Source organism: Dipodomys spectabilis, unplaced genomic scaffold (assembly GCF_019054845.1).
Source record: "Dipodomys spectabilis isolate Male_0828 unplaced genomic scaffold, ASM1905484v1 ptg000094l, whole genome shotgun sequence".
NCBI lineage: Eukaryota > Metazoa > Chordata > Mammalia > Rodentia > Heteromyidae > Dipodomys > Dipodomys spectabilis.
The window spans coordinates 16120413-16138500 of record NW_024870771.1 but is presented as its reverse complement, the minus strand read 5'-3'; the positions used below and the strand labels follow the sequence as shown (position 1 = coordinate 16138500).

Genomic DNA, 18088 nt, shown 5'->3' with positions numbered 1-18088 from the left:
GCCTTGAGCTAAGGGATAGTACCCAAGTCCTAAGACCAACAACAACAACAAAAATATTAAAGCCTTTTACTCAAGCTTGAAAATTCAGATTTCAAAATGTATGCATAAGCTGACCACTGGTAGATCCCACCTGTAATCCTAGCTACTCAGGAGGCTGAGATCTAAGGATCCATGCTTCAAAGCCAGCCTGGGCAGGAAAGGTCGTGAAATACTTATCTCCGATTAACTAGCAAAAAGCTGCTAGTAAGCTATGGCTCAAGTGGTTGAACACTAGCCTGTAGTAGAAAAAGCTAAAGGACAGCACTGAGTAAGAGTTCAAGCCCCAGTAATGGTGCAGGCACAGACATACACACACACACACACACACACATACACACACACACACACACACACACAAAGACAAACTCCATCAGCATAAAATTTAATTTAATATAATGGATTATTTACAACAGTGTGATACAAATTTTAAATAGGCATATTAAGATCTTCAATGAAATAAATGGAGAAAACTTCCATTTAAAAAAATATCAAGAAATTTGTGAATTGCAAAATTGCCTAATGCCAATCCATTCACGTTAAAAGCTTTGGAGAAACTAGGAATAGAAGAAACATTCCTTAAAACAACAAAGGCTATATATTACAGATTAAACACACTAAATAGGGGAAATTTAAAACCATTTCCCCTAAAATCAGAAACAAGGCAGGGATGCTCACTCTTTCCACTCTGCTTCAATATAGTTCTGGAAATTCTTAGCCAGAGAAATAAGGCAAGAAAAAGACACAAAAGGGATTCACATGGGGAAAGAAGAAATTAAACTATCCCTATTTGCAGATTACATGATCTTATACCTAAAGGACCTAAAAAAAAAACTCCACCCCCCCCCAAACTCCTAGAGCTGATCAACCACTTCTGCAAAGTAGCAGGATACAAAATTAACCCACAAAAATCAGTGGCCTTACCTCCATGTTTATTGCAGCACTGTTCACAATAGCTAGGATATGGAAACAACCTAGATGCCCCACCACAGATGAATAGATCCAAAAATTATGGTATCTATACACAATGGAATATTATGCAGCCATTAGAAATGACAAAATAATGGCATTTGCAGGGAAATGGATGGAGCTAGAAGGAATCATGTTGAGCGAGGTAAGCCAAGAGCAAAGAGACAAACGGTACATGGTCTCCCTGATAAGTGGATGCTAAATCCAAAATGTTAGGTGATACGACAAAACCAACAGGACTTAAGAAACAAAGAACTCCCACTCATCTGGTTGAACCACTACTAAATATCCCCATGCTGCTGATCACATATATGGTATATAACATGTGAACACCGTTATATATTACAGACTGTGATAGACAATTTGCTCCAGGAAAGTAGAATGAACTTGACTTTAAATAAGCATCATTATTCCACAATACTGTGAAATTTGGGAAATTATGTAATCACTTAATCACAATTTAAAAAAAAAAGAACCTCGGGGAAGGTAGGGAGGGAAAGGATGGTAGGGGGAAAACAATGGAGGGGATAACAATGCTCAATAGGAAGTGTACTCATTACCTTACTCATGTAACTGTAACCCTCTGTATAGTATCTTTACAATAAAAAATTAAAAAAAATCAGTGGCCTTTCTGTATGCCAACAATGTACAAGCAGGAAGGGAAATCATGAAAACAACCCATTTGCACTAGCCTCGAAAATATATAAAATACTTAGGACTTAACCTAACCAAAGATGTAAAGATCTTTATAGTGAAAAACTATAAAAATCAGAAGAAATAAATGAGAGGATACCAGGAAATGGAAAGACCTTCCATGTTCATGGATAGGTCGAATCAATATTGTAACAATGGCCATACAGCAAAAAATGATATACAAACTCAATGAAATCCCCATCAAAATCCCAATGACATTCTTTACTGAGATAGAGAAAACAATTCAAAAATTCATATGGAACAGCAAAAGACCTAGAATAGCCAAAGCAATTATAGACCAAAAAATAAACAAACAAACAAAAAAGCACAGAGCCATAATAACAAAACAACCTGGTATTGGTACAAAAATAGACCTGAAGATCAATGGAACAGATTAGAAGACCCAGAAATAAAACCACATACTTACAGTATCTGATATTCAACAAAGGAGCCAAAGACATACAGTAGGGGAAAAAAACATAGCCTCTTCAACAAAAACCAGGCATCTATATGCAGAAAACTAAAAGTGGATTTCTACTTGTCACCATGCACTAACATCAACTCAAAGTGGACCAAAGACCTCAATGTCAGACCCAAAACTCTGAAACTCCTGAGAGTAGGAGAAACATTAGAACTTCTAGGTACAGGCAGGAACTTCCTGAATACAGGAGCACAACAGATAGAAGAGAGACTTGACAAATGGGACTACATTAAAATAAAAAAGTTCCAGCACAGCTAAGGTCATAGTTGCTAAATTAGAAAGACAACCAACCAATTGGGAAAAGATCTTTACCAGCAATACATCAGACAAAGACCTAATACCCAATATACACAAGGACAAGAAACTAACCCCTCCCAAGCTTAATATACCTATTAAAAAATGGGCAAGGGAGCTAAGGAGAGACTTTCTCAGAAGAGGTAAGAATGACAAAGAAACACATGAGGAAATACTCATCACTGGCCATAAAGGAAATGCAAATCAAAACACCCCTGAGATTCCATCTCACCACTGTTAGATCAGCCAACATTTTGAATTCTAACAACAAATGCTTGCGGGGATGTGGGGGAAAAGAACCTTATTGCACTGCTGGTGGGAATGTAAAGTAACACAACTACTCTGGAACACAGTTGAGGCTCCTCAGAAAACTAAATATAGACCTTCTCTACAACCCAGCCACACCGCTCCTAGGCATCTAGACATCATGAACCAGGATATGACAAGGACACCTGCACACCCATATTTATTGCCTCACTATTCACAATAACCAAAATATCGGAATGACCCAGATGCCCGTCAATAAATGAGTGGATCAAAAAATGTGATACCTATATACAATGAAATTTTATACAGCCATGAGAAAGAATAAAATAGTGTCAGTTTTAGGGAAATACATGGAACTAGAACAAATCATATAAAGTGAGGTAAACCAGGCTCAGAGAGACACATGGTGTATGTTCTGTCTGATATGTGGAAGTTAGATCTAAAATGCACTGGGATAATACAACAAATTACCCAGGATTCGAGATATTCCCATACAGTGAAAATAAGAGAGGATAGTCTTAGGAGAGAACCACAAAGGAGCCATACCCAAGGCCTCTCCATATGGATATAAAGCATATACATACTGAAACTAACTCCAAAGATATGGAAACAAAGGACCTTTTTTAAATTTGTTTTTTTCTTTTTCTTCAGATTCTGTGTTTTTTACCTTATATATGGTATATCCATGTGCAAGTCTGTGGGAGGGTGAAGGGAGAGCCCAGAATCTGAGGGAAAAGGGTGAAAAAGTGCAGCCCTGGACATTGATGAAAATGAACTAGACAACTCAGGGGTGGAGATGGGAGGGAGGGAATGGGAGAGAATGAAGGAACAGATGACACTGTATAAAACAAAATGTACTTATTGCCTGACTCATGTAAATGCAACCCCTCTGTACAACACCTCTATAATAACAATAAAGTAAAATTTAATATCTAAACAAATTTCACTGGTATTTATTTTCCAAATGTTGTTCCTTGGGTGTGCTAGCAGACATGAAATCCCCAATGGGGGCAGCCCCCATTAGATTTCTTTCAACCAATGCCCAAGTACCCTATGTTTCTGGTACAAAATATAAAAGGTTACATGGAGATTTCTTTTTAGTCGTTGTGAGATGGACACTATTTAAGCTTATCATCCAAATTTACAAATCCTGTACTACACCAGGAAATTTTAGAAAAGCCAAGTAGACAAGTAGAACCAATTACAAACCTTACAAGTACAAAATGTAGACATTCAAATTTAAAAGCTCAATAGATGAAATAAACTCAATAGAGATAGAGAAAAGAACCAGAGGCTCACATCTGTAATCCTAGCTACTCAGTAGGCTGAGATCTGAGTATCGAGATTATAAAAGCCAGCCTGGGCAGAAAAGTCCTTGAGACCCTTATCTCCAGTTAACCACTCAGAAACTAGAAGTGGCACTGTGGCTCAAGTGGTAGAGCGCTAGCCTTGAGCACAAAGAGACTTAGGGACAGGGCCCAAGCCCTGAGTTCAAGCCCTACAACAGACAAAAAAAAAAAAAGATTACTAAACTCAAAGAGGACACTTAGAATTTCATGTAAAATATAGCAATTATGAAAATAATTTGAAAAGGAAGGAAATTAAGGTCTATGGAATCTAAACCAAGATACTGTAACATCCTTGCTATGAAGAAAAATAACCTTTCATTTTGTTTTTGTTTGTTTTGCAGCACTTCCTATGTGATCCCCTTGCAGTGCAGCTGCCCTGTGGACTTCGAGTTCCACATCACCTTACTTCAGCCTCATCAGGCCTTTTCTATTGAGCCAATGTCAGGTGAGAAAAGTCTTGACATCAAATGTACACTATCCTTAGAGGTCTCAGGTTAAAGGCAAGATTGGGAAGTAGGTCTCAGATTCTTAAAAATCAAAACAAAATAAGTCATATTGAATGCATTATCCTATTTTCAAGTGTGTAACAGTAATAAATTTCACACATCTGACTTCCAATAAGGTGGAATTGGACACGTGCGATAAGCTGGAATTGGACACTTTTAGCTGATTTATAACATTCAGATAATTTATAATAACACCAAGTTCAGTTTCTTTCAAGGTCTAAACTTGAAATCAGAAGTTAATCTTGTCTAATGCTAATATTGACTCAACTCAATTTCAGATATATTCTAAGCTTTCAGTATCTTAGGGGAAGAGACTGACAAATTTTTCTTGTTTGAGATGTGAACAACCTGATTTTTTTTAACATATTCTGAAGAACACAGATTGCTACACCTTGAAAATGGGGTTGTTTTTTTTAATATTTGAAAGGGGCTGGGAAAGTAGCTCAGTGGTAGAGTGCTTGCCTTGCATGCACCTGGGTTCAATTCCTCAGTACCACATAGGCAGAAAAAGTCAGAAGTGGCACTGTGGCTCAAGTGGTAGAGCACTAGCCTTGGGCTGAGGAGCTCAGGGACAGTGCCCAGGCCCCAGAGTTCAAGACCCATGACTGACCTATATATATATATATATATATATATATATATATATATATATATATATATATATATATATATATATATATATATATATTTGAAAGTGACCTTTCATACCAGAAATGATTCCTGTTTCCTAATTTCTGTTTCTTGATATTTGGGATTTAAGTATTTGTCCTCAATCATTGACAATGAATACTAAAATTATTTTGTTTTAAGCTTAAGGTTCATTAGTGTACAACTCTACCATTAGTACAAGTGCCTATTATTCCAGCAAATAAGTGTCTGGAGCAGAAGCTTTGCCTTATCTCTGAATAATTAAGTGAATATAAATTATTTTTAGAGAACCAAGAACTATTCTGAGAATTTGAAAAATATAAGATATTGCAAAAAATTGACTTTGGTTCTCTTTCTAGAAGGAAGAGTCCATTATTTTCAGCTATTTGAACCCTAAAATAGAAGGAAATTGAGTAATTAAAATTCAACTGGCAAGATATTTTAGATATGCAAGTATCTGTTGTTTATACTCTCCTAGTAAACCTTTTGTTAGTAACTAACACTTTGAGTAACACTATACAGAGAGAGATGTGCACATTCTTAGTCTATCTACAGCCACTCCAGGTTCATACTTTATTCCCATTTAATAAATATGAAAATGAGGCACCAAGGAATATAGCTACCTTATTTTCAACCTCTCAGTAGTAAGTAACCTAAGTGGGATTTGAACTCACTCACTCTGGCTTCCAGATCTATGTACTATCTTGTAAAACACAAGTTAAAATTTTACCTGATCTGAGAAGTTATAAACATTTGCCCTAGGAGGCATGCAGGTAAAGTGAGCTCCCTCTTGATCTTAGTTTTTACCTTGTAGAGAATCAGGGATCTCAGCAAGAAAGAGAAGGTCCCACTGTCACACGTGGGCTGCCTGCTGTCACTGGGGTTCTAGGATTGTCTCTGTGAGCCACACTCAAAGACAGATCAAAAAAAATCTTAGTGAAGGATCTCAAGGTCACATCGAGTAGCTGGTTCATTCAACGGTGCTGAGGTGGGACAAGGTAGAGTGAGACCAGAGCCAGATGAAGGGTTAGACCAGAGCCAGAGATGAAGGGTTAGACTAGGCAGTGGCTCCAGATGTGGACCACTTGGAAAGTTTTCAAAGCCCAGAGACTCATCCCTGGTCTTTTGGATTTAGTAATTTGACAAGGCTTGATTTTTCTGTACTTTCAACAAGTCTAATAGGAATGATGTTAGAGTATGTTTGAGAGTTACTGGGCTAGTTTGACCCTTACACTTTTCCAGGTGCTCTGAAGTTCTAGTAAGTTCCACAGATGGAAGGGAGCTGCTAAGTCTTAGGAGCTACTGTGCTTGATGGGGGCTTGTCAGTACACAGGGTCACTACTGGGTGCAGACAAGAGGCCAGGAATTCATGATGTTGGGATGAAATATTGCCAGATGTGAGAGCCTCAAGTAAACTAGGGAGACAAAAGGAAGAGAAACTGGAGAGTTGATAGTCTTGCCAAACCTCTAAAAATTATTGTCCTAAGGCCAGAACAATTTACCCAAGGGGGGTTTGAAATATAACCTATTCAGAACCCAAACACTCCACAGATCAGCATAAAAGAATGTTGAGCAGAGATCACTGGTCTCCTTACATGAACACTTAACAAAACTAAGCAAGACTTACCTGGAGCATTCAGGTTGTGCAATGCACAGGTTTACAATTCAGACAAGTATGTGACTCCTGACCTACTTTGGTCTAATCCATCGGATGGCTTTTCAGATTATTCTGAGACTTCATGGCTTGTGTCTTTAATTTCTCCTTTAAATGAAATTATACTTCATTTAAGGACACTGTTTCAACTATCTTTGGTATCCCATTGTCTAAACAATGTGTGAGATATTCACATTCAACTGGATTATAGTATAAATCTTCTCTGGAATCTAGATGCATTATCTATGTTCTATGCTTCTCAGGCATTTTGCACTCAGTATTGCCAAATGTAAAAAAAAAAAAAAGTTAGCTGGATGCCGATGGCTCATGCCTGTAATCCTAGCTACTTAGGAGGCTGAGATCTGAGGATCAAAGTTCAAAAACAGCCTCAGCAGGAAAGTCTGTGAGATTCTTATCTCCAATTAACAACCAGAAAACCTGAAGTGGCACTGTGGCTCAAGTGGTAGAGCACTCACCTTGAGCTGAAGAACTGAGGGATAGTGCCCAGGTCTAGAGTTCAAGCCCCAACAACAACAACAACAAAATACTTAATTCCCTGAGTTTGGCACAGTGACCCCAAATCTTAACACATTGTCTACTTGCCTGCTTAGCATCCTTAAGATGCAGGTGTGCACCACAGCTAGAAGTGCTCACATATAAGAAACCTGGGCTTCAGTGACGAATCTAAGCTAAACTGAGGAGCTCCTGAAAGACCAAACAAAAGCAGGACATTAGGTCAGGCTGAGTGGCCCCAGAGCTGTTCTGTCCCACATCCTGTGCAGCCATGGTGGCCTGGGACCACTGAAATGACGCCAAACACACCCTTCTTGGAGCCCTCCCTCTGCAACCCCAGACAAGCAAAAGCTCTGCTAGGATTTATCAACAGCTTTTGCAAGGATAGTTTTAAACAGGGTAGCTGCTAATTTCCTAAGAAAGGCTTAGAGAGATTAAGTGGTTTACCACTTATCCCACAGTTAGTGGAGCCCTAAATCTTGGAAGTTTCCAAACAGACCTTGGTAACAAGTCAAGCATGTAAATTGGATGGCTTTTTGACAATGCAGAGAGAAGAAGCTGTACTTTGTGAGATGTTTAGAGGGAAAGTTGTTTTAAAATGATGACCATATTGACGATCCCACTTAAATGTGAAGCCTAAAATTTTTGATTTTGTAAAAGTAGAGTGGGATTGTGGCTGGCTAAGGCTGGAGAGAGGACTGAGGACTGACTGACTGTTACAAGTTGCAGTTAGGGAAGTGAGTTCCCATGCACTGTAGCACAGTGGGGTGACCAGTAACAACGTTGTACACAACAATCAACATGGTACACTTCCAAAGAGCTGCAAGAAAGGATATTCAATGTTTCTGTACAAAGCAGTGATGAATGTTTGAGGTGATGCATGTGTAAAGCCCTGATGGATCATCATACAACTTACATGTGTCAAAACACTACAGTTAGACCATTGTATGTCCATTAAAACATGCTATGCATGTATAAAAAGAAGACCTTTTTATCAGCTACCTTAGCCTACGCCTCATTCCTCTAAAAGATAATGTGATTTTTTTTCCAACTGGCCATACATTTTTGGGGGGAGATGGGGCAATATAGGGGCTTGAACTAGGGCCTCTAGCTTTCCCTTGGCTTTTCATTCATGTCTGGTGCTGTGTCACTTGAGTCATAGGTCTACTTCTGACATTTTTCTGGTTAATTGGAAATAAGAGTCTCACAGACTTTTCGGCACAGGTTGGCTTCAAACCGCAATCCTTAGGTCTCAGCCTCCTGAGTACCCAGGATTACAGGTGTGATCCACAAACACCCAGTGAACTGACCATATTTATATGCATATTTTATTCCATTGTAATCTAGGAAAAGCAAAACACTATTTCCTGGTGGTGGCTTCATTTATGGTTATTTTGTGATATTTTCTTTTTTTGGTAAGGATTATTATTTTTATTTTTTATTTTTTTTATTTTTTTTATTGTTAGGAAATGGAAAAACTTGGAAAAAATTATATTAAGTGAAGTAAGCCAGGCCCAAAGAAACATAGGTCCCATGGTTTCCCTTATTTGCAATATCTAGTATATGTATGAGTCAAGCAGAAAAGGTCAGATAATGTGATGTCAGGAAAATGAACCCTTAGATATGTATTTTAATGTTTTTTTCTTTCATGCATGTGTTTCTAACGCATTTATAAGATTATCTCTTTGTTGCTTTGTATGTCCCTCCCCCACAGTATAACCCCTGCTTTCACTATATTTGATGTCAGTATAACTTGTGGAGGAGATGGGGAAAAACCAGTTGTTTAAGGATACAGGTGGACCTGTTGCAACAATGAGAAGTACAAGTTGTCATGTCCAAAACGAGCTTTACAACGTCGGTGTGGGGGGGGGGGGAGGGGGGGGAGGGGGGAAAGGGGGGAAAGGAGAAGGATTGGGATTGGGGGGGAGGGGGGAGGCTGGGAAGGGATGTGAAGGGTAAACCAAAGGAGGAGGCTGCAATGCTTGGTAAGAAATGTACGCATTATCCTGCCCATGTAATTGTAACCCCTCTGTACAGTATGTTCACAAATAAAATAAAATAAAATTTAAAAAAAATTTTTATTGTGAAAATATTGTACAGAGGGGTTACAATTACATGGGCAAGATAATGAATACATTCTTATCAAACATTGTAGCCTCCTCCTTTGTTTCCCTTTCCCATCCCTTCCCATCCTTCCACTGCCCCCCCCCACGATATTTTCTTTATGATAGTCACTGTAAAGATCAACTAGAGCTTTAGAGTTTTCTTGGCCTTACATTCATTATTTATTTTTGCTACATTACTTGCGCCGGCCTTGAACTTCAGATCCTCCTGTCTCAGCCTCCTGAGGGCTGGGATAAAGATGTGCACCATACTTGGCTCTGTTTTGTTTTCAAGTTTGGCTCTCACCCTGTCTCTGCTTCCATTCTCCCTGCCCTATGGTTTAACATTATTCCTGCTTAGGCAAAGCATAGCAAACAGAAATGGATTGCAGATGAAATTGAACTACAGCCCTAAAATAGTGATTTCAAAATACAGTTAGCATTTGCATTGGGCAGCAAAAGATTTCTCGCTTACTGTGGCTGCAGGACACCTCCACAGCTGTCTACAATGGACATGCAGCCACCACCCTGCTCTGGTGATGGAGCTGTGCTGGCTCCCCCACTGCTAATGGAAGAAGTGGTTTTCTCTGGTTGCCTGGACTGTGTCTCCACAGTTTGTTTTATATATTAGCTCTTGGCTGGAACACTTAAAAATAAATCAGCCAGCCCACAGCAAACATTAATCCTTGCTCCAGATTTGTTTTTTTTAAGCTAATGAACTGTAGCAGAAACAATAGAATGTTCTTGATCTCAAGCCCCTGAGGAACTGTGGGTCACACAGAGTATTTTCTAACCAATTGGGTGGTCAGGCATATGAAACTGTTTTTGTTTTTGTTTTGCCAGTCCTGGGACTTAAATTCAGAGCCTGGGACTGTCCCTGAGCCTTTTTGCTCAAGACTAGCCATCTATCACTTGAGCCACAGCACCACTTCCAGCTTTTTCTGTGTATATGATACTGAGGAATCGAACCCAGGGCTTGATGCATGCTAGGCAAGTCTACCACTAAGCCATATTCCAAGACCATGGGTAGTCAGGTGTATGGAGGCCATTGTACCATGGGGAAACCTAGGCTCCTACTCAGCTGGCCTTCAGAGCTGATTTCTTCAGCCAGGCTCTGGGTTTGAGGGTGATCAGTTGGTATCATTAACTATTTTGATTTTCATATTCAGGAAACATAAATACCTATATTTTTCACATGTGGATTTGTTGTGTGTGGAATCCAGAAAGATAGAAGATCTGGGGAGGGAGCTACTTTGAGGGATGATAGTCTGGAAGTTTAAAGGCTAACATATTAGATAGAACACAAATTCTATAGGGCAGGTGGATATTCAGGAAAGGATGGAGGATATCCTGGGGGATGGAAAGACAGGGGCATGGCTTATAAGGCATGGGTTGAAGAAGACATTTGGGTGTGGGCCTATTCACACATCTAACGGTGTTTACTGAGCTAGAAAGCAGTGGTGAGCAGATGCCTGCCTCCCTAAAACTTAACCCTTAGCCTGGAGGAAGGAAGACTGCAAGAGCTCCATCTCAGGGAGTAGGAGAAGCACCTAGGAGAGCAGGAAGCAGCATTCCAGGCCTAAGACTCTGGGCAGCAGGGGACAGAGCATGGGGATTCGAGGGAAGGCCATGCCCTCCTCACCTATCTTCTTCAACATATCCTCCCAGGGGCCTGTCCATCCCAGTGCCCTGCTCTGTTTTTCTTATTGATGTTCATGACTTGGCTCTGTGTTTCTATTCATTTGCTGCTGCTTGTTTGCTAGCTCCAGCTAGAATGTAAACGCCCTAGATATGGGAGCTTTGTGTATTACTATAGCTCTAAGTGCCAAGGACACAGTAAGCACTCAATAATGTCTGAATGGCTGCATGAGTAGCCTCTGTAGTTGAGCATAGAGGGAAGGAAGAGAATGGTACAAGGTTCAGAGAAGAACAGAGCAAGGAGGAGGAGCGAAGGTCAGGCAAGAGGCAGGAATGGAGCAAGGGCTTTTCAGGCCAATGGCAAGATAAAGGTCTCATCAGGGAAGCAAACCAGAGTGTCTTTAATGGAAGTCAGGAAGAATATTAGTCTCCTTGTACCCAGTACATTGATTTTCTGTCTAGTTTTCTTCCTGCATCTGTCAAGCAATTATAATGATCCAAATTTCAAAAGAAGAATAAGATACTATGGTGTTTGACTTTGGAAGGAACAGCAGTTTATCCTCAAGATTTGAAAGTAGAAAGCTTGGACTGTAACTCAGTGTCAGAACCCTAGACCAATATGGGACAAGCCCTGGGTTCTATTCCTAGCACTGAGAAAAATAAAATAAAACACATGACAAAAGAAAAACCACTCAAAGACAGAAGGAACTAAATTATCTGGACATAAGCTTTTAGATTATATCCCTGGCTTTTCCTTGTTGTTTATAGAATTAATCTTCAATTCTGGAATGTGAAAACTGGAATTATAGCAATTCCTGTTTGAACGATTAACTCAGATTGAGTTAATTATGTCACTTTGACATAATCAAATAATTATTGTCCAAGATTAATGTCATGAATTGATCAGTAAGATCATACAGATCAATAAGCATACAGAGTTGATTCATGCATGCTTAGTGAAAGAGCTCCTTGGAAATCATAGAAATATTTGTACTTATCCTGGAAGGAAGGAGTTTTGATGTGTAGCCTGACTCTTGGCACTTGGCGAGAGGAGAGAGTATCATGTTGTTTCTCCTTTTTTTTCCTCAGGAATCATTCCAGCCAATGGGAAGATGAATGTGACCATTACGTTTACGCCCTTCCAGTATGGGACAGCACAAATAAAAATGCAGTTGTGGATTTCACAGTTCAACTCTCAGCCGTATGAGTGTGTCTTCACCGGAACCAGCTACCCCAACATGGCCTTACCGTATGGCTTCTGGGGAATGTTTTCCTTAATTCTTAATGCTTTTCCAAAACCCCATCTTTCCTCCTTCCACTTTGTAACAAAAATGCCAGTGATGTAGTTCAGTGATAGATCTCTTGTCTAGCCTGGGCAAGACCCTACATTCAACTCTCCAAACCACAAAAAAAACCCTTATTTTAAATAATAAACCTGACATTAAATAGGCTTTAAAATAGTTAAGCATAAGGTCCAGTGCCAATAGCTCTTGCCTGTAATCCTAGCTACTCAGGAGTCTGAGATCTAAGAATTATGGTTTGAAGCCAACCCAGGCAAGAAAGTTCACGAGACTCTTACCTCTGATCAACCACCAAAAAAGCTGGAAGTAGAACTGTGGTTCAAGTAGTATAGCACCAACCTTGAGTGAAAAAACTAAGCAACAGAGCCCAGGTCCTAAGTTCAAGCTCTAGGACTCACACACACACACACACACACACACACACGCACACACACGCACACCACCACCAACAACAACAACAGCAACAACAACAACAATAATAATAGTTATGCTAGTAGCAGAGATGTTTCTACACAGGTGATTCTGGATGATATGATGACAGAAAGGGGACTTTTGCTGATCATTGCAGATGTGCTATTTAGGTTAGAGCCATATTCACGCATTACTACCTTTCCAAACATCTAAATCACACAAAGCCAGAAATAATGATTCTAAAATTTTCACACAACATTCCTAGTAATTGAGTTAGTGCCTTGTGCAGGATCTGCTGCAAAGTCCCATGGCTTCGGCACCCCAAGCAAAGTAAGTCCTGTATATCAAGTGCCATCCCATAAAGCAGAGTTAAAAACATGCCACACACAATGGCTTAAAAGGGCAGCAGGGGAGAGGCGGGAGTGAAGATGAGAGCCAGGTTCCCTAGCTATGTGGAGGCTGAGACTGGATGGGTTGTAGTTTGAGGCCAACTGGGTAGAAAAGGTCATGAGATCCCCTTCTCAACACGAGTGCAGTGCATGCCTGCTAGCTGAAACAGAAAGCCTAAACTAGGTAACTTGCAGCTTAGGCATGCACTTAGGCAGGAAGCAAGACCCTATCTCCAAAATAACTAACACACAAAAAATGGCATGACTCAGCAGTAAGAGCATCTGCCTAGCAAATATGAAGGCCTAAGTTCAAATCCCAATACCACACACACAAAAAAAGAGTGAAGATGTGCAATGGGATTGAGTTTTAGTTCATAATAAATCTTTCCTGAGCTTCCATTTCCATTTCAAAATGAAGTTATACTTTTTTTCTTTTTTGGTGGGTTGTAGGGCTTGAACTCTGGGCCTGGGCACTGTCTCTCAGCAATTCAGCTCAAGGCAAGAGCTCTACCACTTAAGCCACAACACAACTTCCAGTTTTCTGGTGGTTTATTGGAGATAAGAGTCTCACTGACTTTCCTATCTAGCTAGCTTTGAACCGTGATCCTCAGATCTCAGCCTCCTGAGTAGCTAGGATTACAGGCATGAGCTACCAGCACCCAGCTGAACTTACACTTTTTTTGTAATAAGAAATAGTATTAATTTTTCTTGTGTCAGTAGTAAGTGTCATTCACCATGTCTGCTCATATGTGGCCATGCTCAGATGGCTTTCTCAAAGATATCCCAGGATGACTTCACTTTTATATCCTTTCATAGATATGTTCTTGTTTATTTATATTAACTTTTTTTGTACTGGTCCTAGGACTTGACCTCTGGGGTTGGGTGCTATTACTGAACATTTATGCTCAAAGCTAGCTCTCTACCACATAAACCACAGCTCTAATTCTGGCTTTTTTTGTAAGCTATTTTGATTTAAGAGTTTCATGGGCTCTTCTTTCCCAGGCCGGCTTCAAACCACAATCCTCAGATCTCTGCCTCCTGAGTAAGGAGGATTACAGGCTTGACCCGTCAGTGCCCATTTATTTTAATTTTTTAATTAACTTTTTTGGTGCTAGAGATTGAATCCACATGCTAGTCACTAATCTACAACTGAGCTACACCTCCAGTCCTGATGTGATCTTTTCATAAGAGCACTGTACAGTAGAAGCACTTTACAAATGCAGTCATATACATTTCTAGACTGTGATGCTTTAGTTTCCCAATAGGGCTCCCTCTTATTTAATAAATGCGAGGCATGTATCACCACAGCTGCCTGACTCCCCAAATTTGGAATGGTACTAATAGCATATAAATTCTACCATAAAGGAAAAATAATTAGACTAGCCACAACATTCTCTCAAATTAACATGGACTGCTTTCTTTCAGTTTGGGATGTGTGATAGACTTACTCATGTCCTAAGTTTGGCCCTATCAATATCCATATGTAACTTTATAGTTTACCACGTTCTTCTGTGTGTGTGTGTGTTTGTGTGTGTGTGTGTGTGCATGCTAGCCCTGGGGCTTTGAATTCAGAGCCTTGCATTTTTGTTTAACTCTTTTTGCTGAAGGCTACTTGGGCCACACATCCACTTACAGCTTTTTTTTCTGGTTGATTGGACATAATAGTTTCTTGGATTTGTTTGCCTAGGCTGGGTTTTAAACTCTAACCTTCAGATCTCAGTTTCCTGAGTAACAAAGATTACAGGCCTGCCCTACCAGTACCCAGCCAAATCTATTATATTCTTAAACTCTTTCAATTCCATTGCTAGAACTAGTGATTAGAGTTCTTTGGGATACTGTTTTGTTCTGTTTTTGATCCTCTCAAAAGACTTTTATTATTCCCCACATTTACAGCAGGGTGACCCCAGAGCTCCATGTGAGCTGGATACTGAGCAGACTCAGTCCCTAGCTAAGCTCTCAGCCTTGTACATTGGCTCATATCAGTCAGCATGTTTTCTCCCATGCCACCAACATGAAGGGTGCTTCTTACAATGGGGGCTGTAAGTTGAGATAAGAGAGAGTTGCAGCCAGGTGCTGGCAGGTGCACACTGACAGAATGAATCCGTGCTAGAGTCTCCTTATCATACTTCTGTAGTGGCATAGACAGTAAGGATACCACTTTCTTGCTTAACAACAGGTGTCACCGCTAGCTTTTTGGACCACCAGTGGAGCTCTGTATAGCATGGCTTCAGCATGGTTTCTACATGACTATGCCCAAAAGCAGTTTTCAGAAAAACAAACCAAAGATGACTGTGTCTTTCTTTGAAAGATCTGGCTACCAATAGTAGGCATAATTGTTCTTTCACTCCTAAGTCAAAGTAAGTGTTGTTTTTTTTTTTTTAACATAAGCAATTAGGCTGTTGAAAACCTACAATCCAGAAATGAACTGTACTAAGTCAAGACAGCATCTTTTAGTATGTCAAACTCTCTACCATCAAATTCTTCCTTTTTGGGGGGGGGGGTCTGGTTGTGGGGCCTGAACTCTGGGCCTGGGCGCTGTCCCTCAGCTCTTCAGCTCAAGGCACTCTACCACTTGAACCACAGAGCCACTTCTAGCTTTTTTTCTTTTTGCTTATGTGGTGCTGAGGAATTGAACCCAGGGCCTCAGGCATGCAAAGCAAGCACCCTACCACTGAGCCACCTTCCCAGCCCATCTACCATCACATTCTTTTTTTTTTTTTTTTTTAATTTTTTTTTTTTAAACCATCACATTCTTTAAGAATGAAAAGCCACATGCTGGAAGGCCATTGGCTATATATAATTATTCACTACTGTACTGGCATTGGAGTTATTTTAGTATACCACTGTTGTGTGCACAGATTAGTTCTCCAGGCAGATATAACACAGAAACCAGAAGCTATCATCTTCAACTCATGCCTGTAATCCTAGCTACTCCAGAGGCTGAGATCTGAGAATCCAGATTCAAAGCCAGACAAAGGAGGAAACTCCATGAGACTTTTATTTCTAGTAAACCAGCAAAAAGCCAGACGTGGAGCTGTGGCTCAAGTACTGGAGCTCCAGCCTTGAAGGATAGTACTAAGGGACAACACAGGCCCTGAGTTCAAGCCCCAAAATTCTACACAGGTACACACACACACACACACACACACACACACACACATACGCCTAGAGTTTATTTTCATATATATTAATTTAATATATATTTTACATTATAGATTAGAAGAATTTAAAAGATTAAATGTTCTTTCTAATAAAGTAAAAGTTCCTCCAGAAAAAACAATGATGCATGTAAATTTTCGCCGGTTACCACCAAAGACAGTGCCTCCGAAGTTGAAGGTAAAGTGGGCAGACCCTCAGTGTCACTGATGGGAGGGAAGAAGGAACAACCAGAGGACTCATTTTCCTGATTGGTCCTCAGGAAATTGAGTACCAAAACTTGAGGTTTCCAGCTAACCTATCAAATCCATTTGCTGTGGCAACTGTTCTGAACCAAGAACCAGGAAAACTGAAGATTAAAGAATTAAGAGAAGGTACCAGTTGATCCAATGATAAATCAGCCCCTGGGCAAAATATGAGCAAATTGTTTCTTGTCACATCCATTATTTATGAGCCATAAAACTTAGATTCAATTGCTGTTTGACTTTGCCACTAGAAATTTGTCTTCCTCTTGCAAATGCGTTTCATTTGATTACTGGTACATCATTGCTTGTTTTCTTCTAGTTTTGGACCAAGGCACTGAGATTTCCAAAACAAAACAGATGAAGGAGGCACTCTTTGAACAAAAAGTCAGACAGGATATCCAGGAAGAGACAGAAAATCATCTTAAGTGGTAAATATTGGGCAATTATTTGTGTCAAGTGATTGCATGATTGTTTTCAAGGAATGACCTTTAATGCATTAGACATAATGAAATATAATAGTTGATGTCCTTTGGGGAATTTGATTATTCCTGGCCACCCACTGGTCTTTCTATTTCAGAATGAGTATCTATCAGGAATAAATTAATATGATCAAACCATCCTGTCACCTAAGTGTGATCAGACAGTTCAGAGGCAGGTGAACTGTGGGAGGGGCTGGGACCCTGACTCTTGCTCTGAGCAACACCCCCAACTCAAGGACAGATCTGGAGTGGTTCTGGTACCTCAAGTCTTACCCCATCGCCTCTCACCACCTCATGAGCCCCTCTGCCATTCACTGTGTGCCCCAAGAGCCTTCTGACGAACCTAGAAATTCTAGGGGTAGATGGAATGGGGTGGAGTCCTGTTAACACTCAGATGAAAGAATTCTTGTTCTTCTGGGGTCAAAATGGAATTTTTCACATTTTTTTTAAGCCAGAGCATACCAGGCCTAGCTACACGAATGTATACAGCGAAAGTACATACACTTCGTTTTTTCTTTTCTGAGTCAAGTTCTCACTATATTTCCTTGAACTCTTAGGTTCAAGTGAGCCTCTTGCCTCAATCTTCCAAGTAGCTGGAACCACCACACCCAACTCTAAAGTAAACTTCAGAAACTCTCTCTCTTTTTTTTTTCTTGGTGGGACTTGGATTTGAACTCATGGCTTGTGCCATGAGTTAGATAGACAGATGTTCTACCACTTCTTTTATTTTTCCCAGTCCTGGGCCTTGAACTCAGGGCCTGGGTACTGTCTCTGAGCTTCTTTTGCTTAAAGCTGGTGCTCTACCACTTGAGCCACAGAGCCACTTCTGGCTTTTTCTGTTCATGTGGCACTGAGGAATTGAACCCAGGGCTTCATGTATGCTAGGCAAGCACTCTACCACTAAGCCACATTCTCAGCCCACTTCCTTTTTTAAAAAATAGAACTTTGCACCTTTAC

General features: G+C 40.1%; 1 protein-coding gene across 1 annotated transcript in view; it reads left to right on the top strand.

Annotated features, from left to right (window-relative positions):
* Nucleotides 1-18088, top strand: part of Cfap221 (cilia and flagella associated protein 221) — a 94101-nt gene that overhangs the window by 39791 nt on the left and 36222 nt on the right. The window contains exons 7-11 of the mRNA XM_042685135.1: nucleotides 4431-4534; nucleotides 12240-12399; nucleotides 16467-16587; nucleotides 16670-16781; nucleotides 16972-17080. Of these exons, the coding sequence (XP_042541069.1) occupies nucleotides 4431-4534; nucleotides 12240-12399; nucleotides 16467-16587; nucleotides 16670-16781; nucleotides 16972-17080 (606 nt within the window). The remainder of the gene's footprint in view (nucleotides 1-4430; nucleotides 4535-12239; nucleotides 12400-16466; nucleotides 16588-16669; nucleotides 16782-16971; nucleotides 17081-18088) is intronic.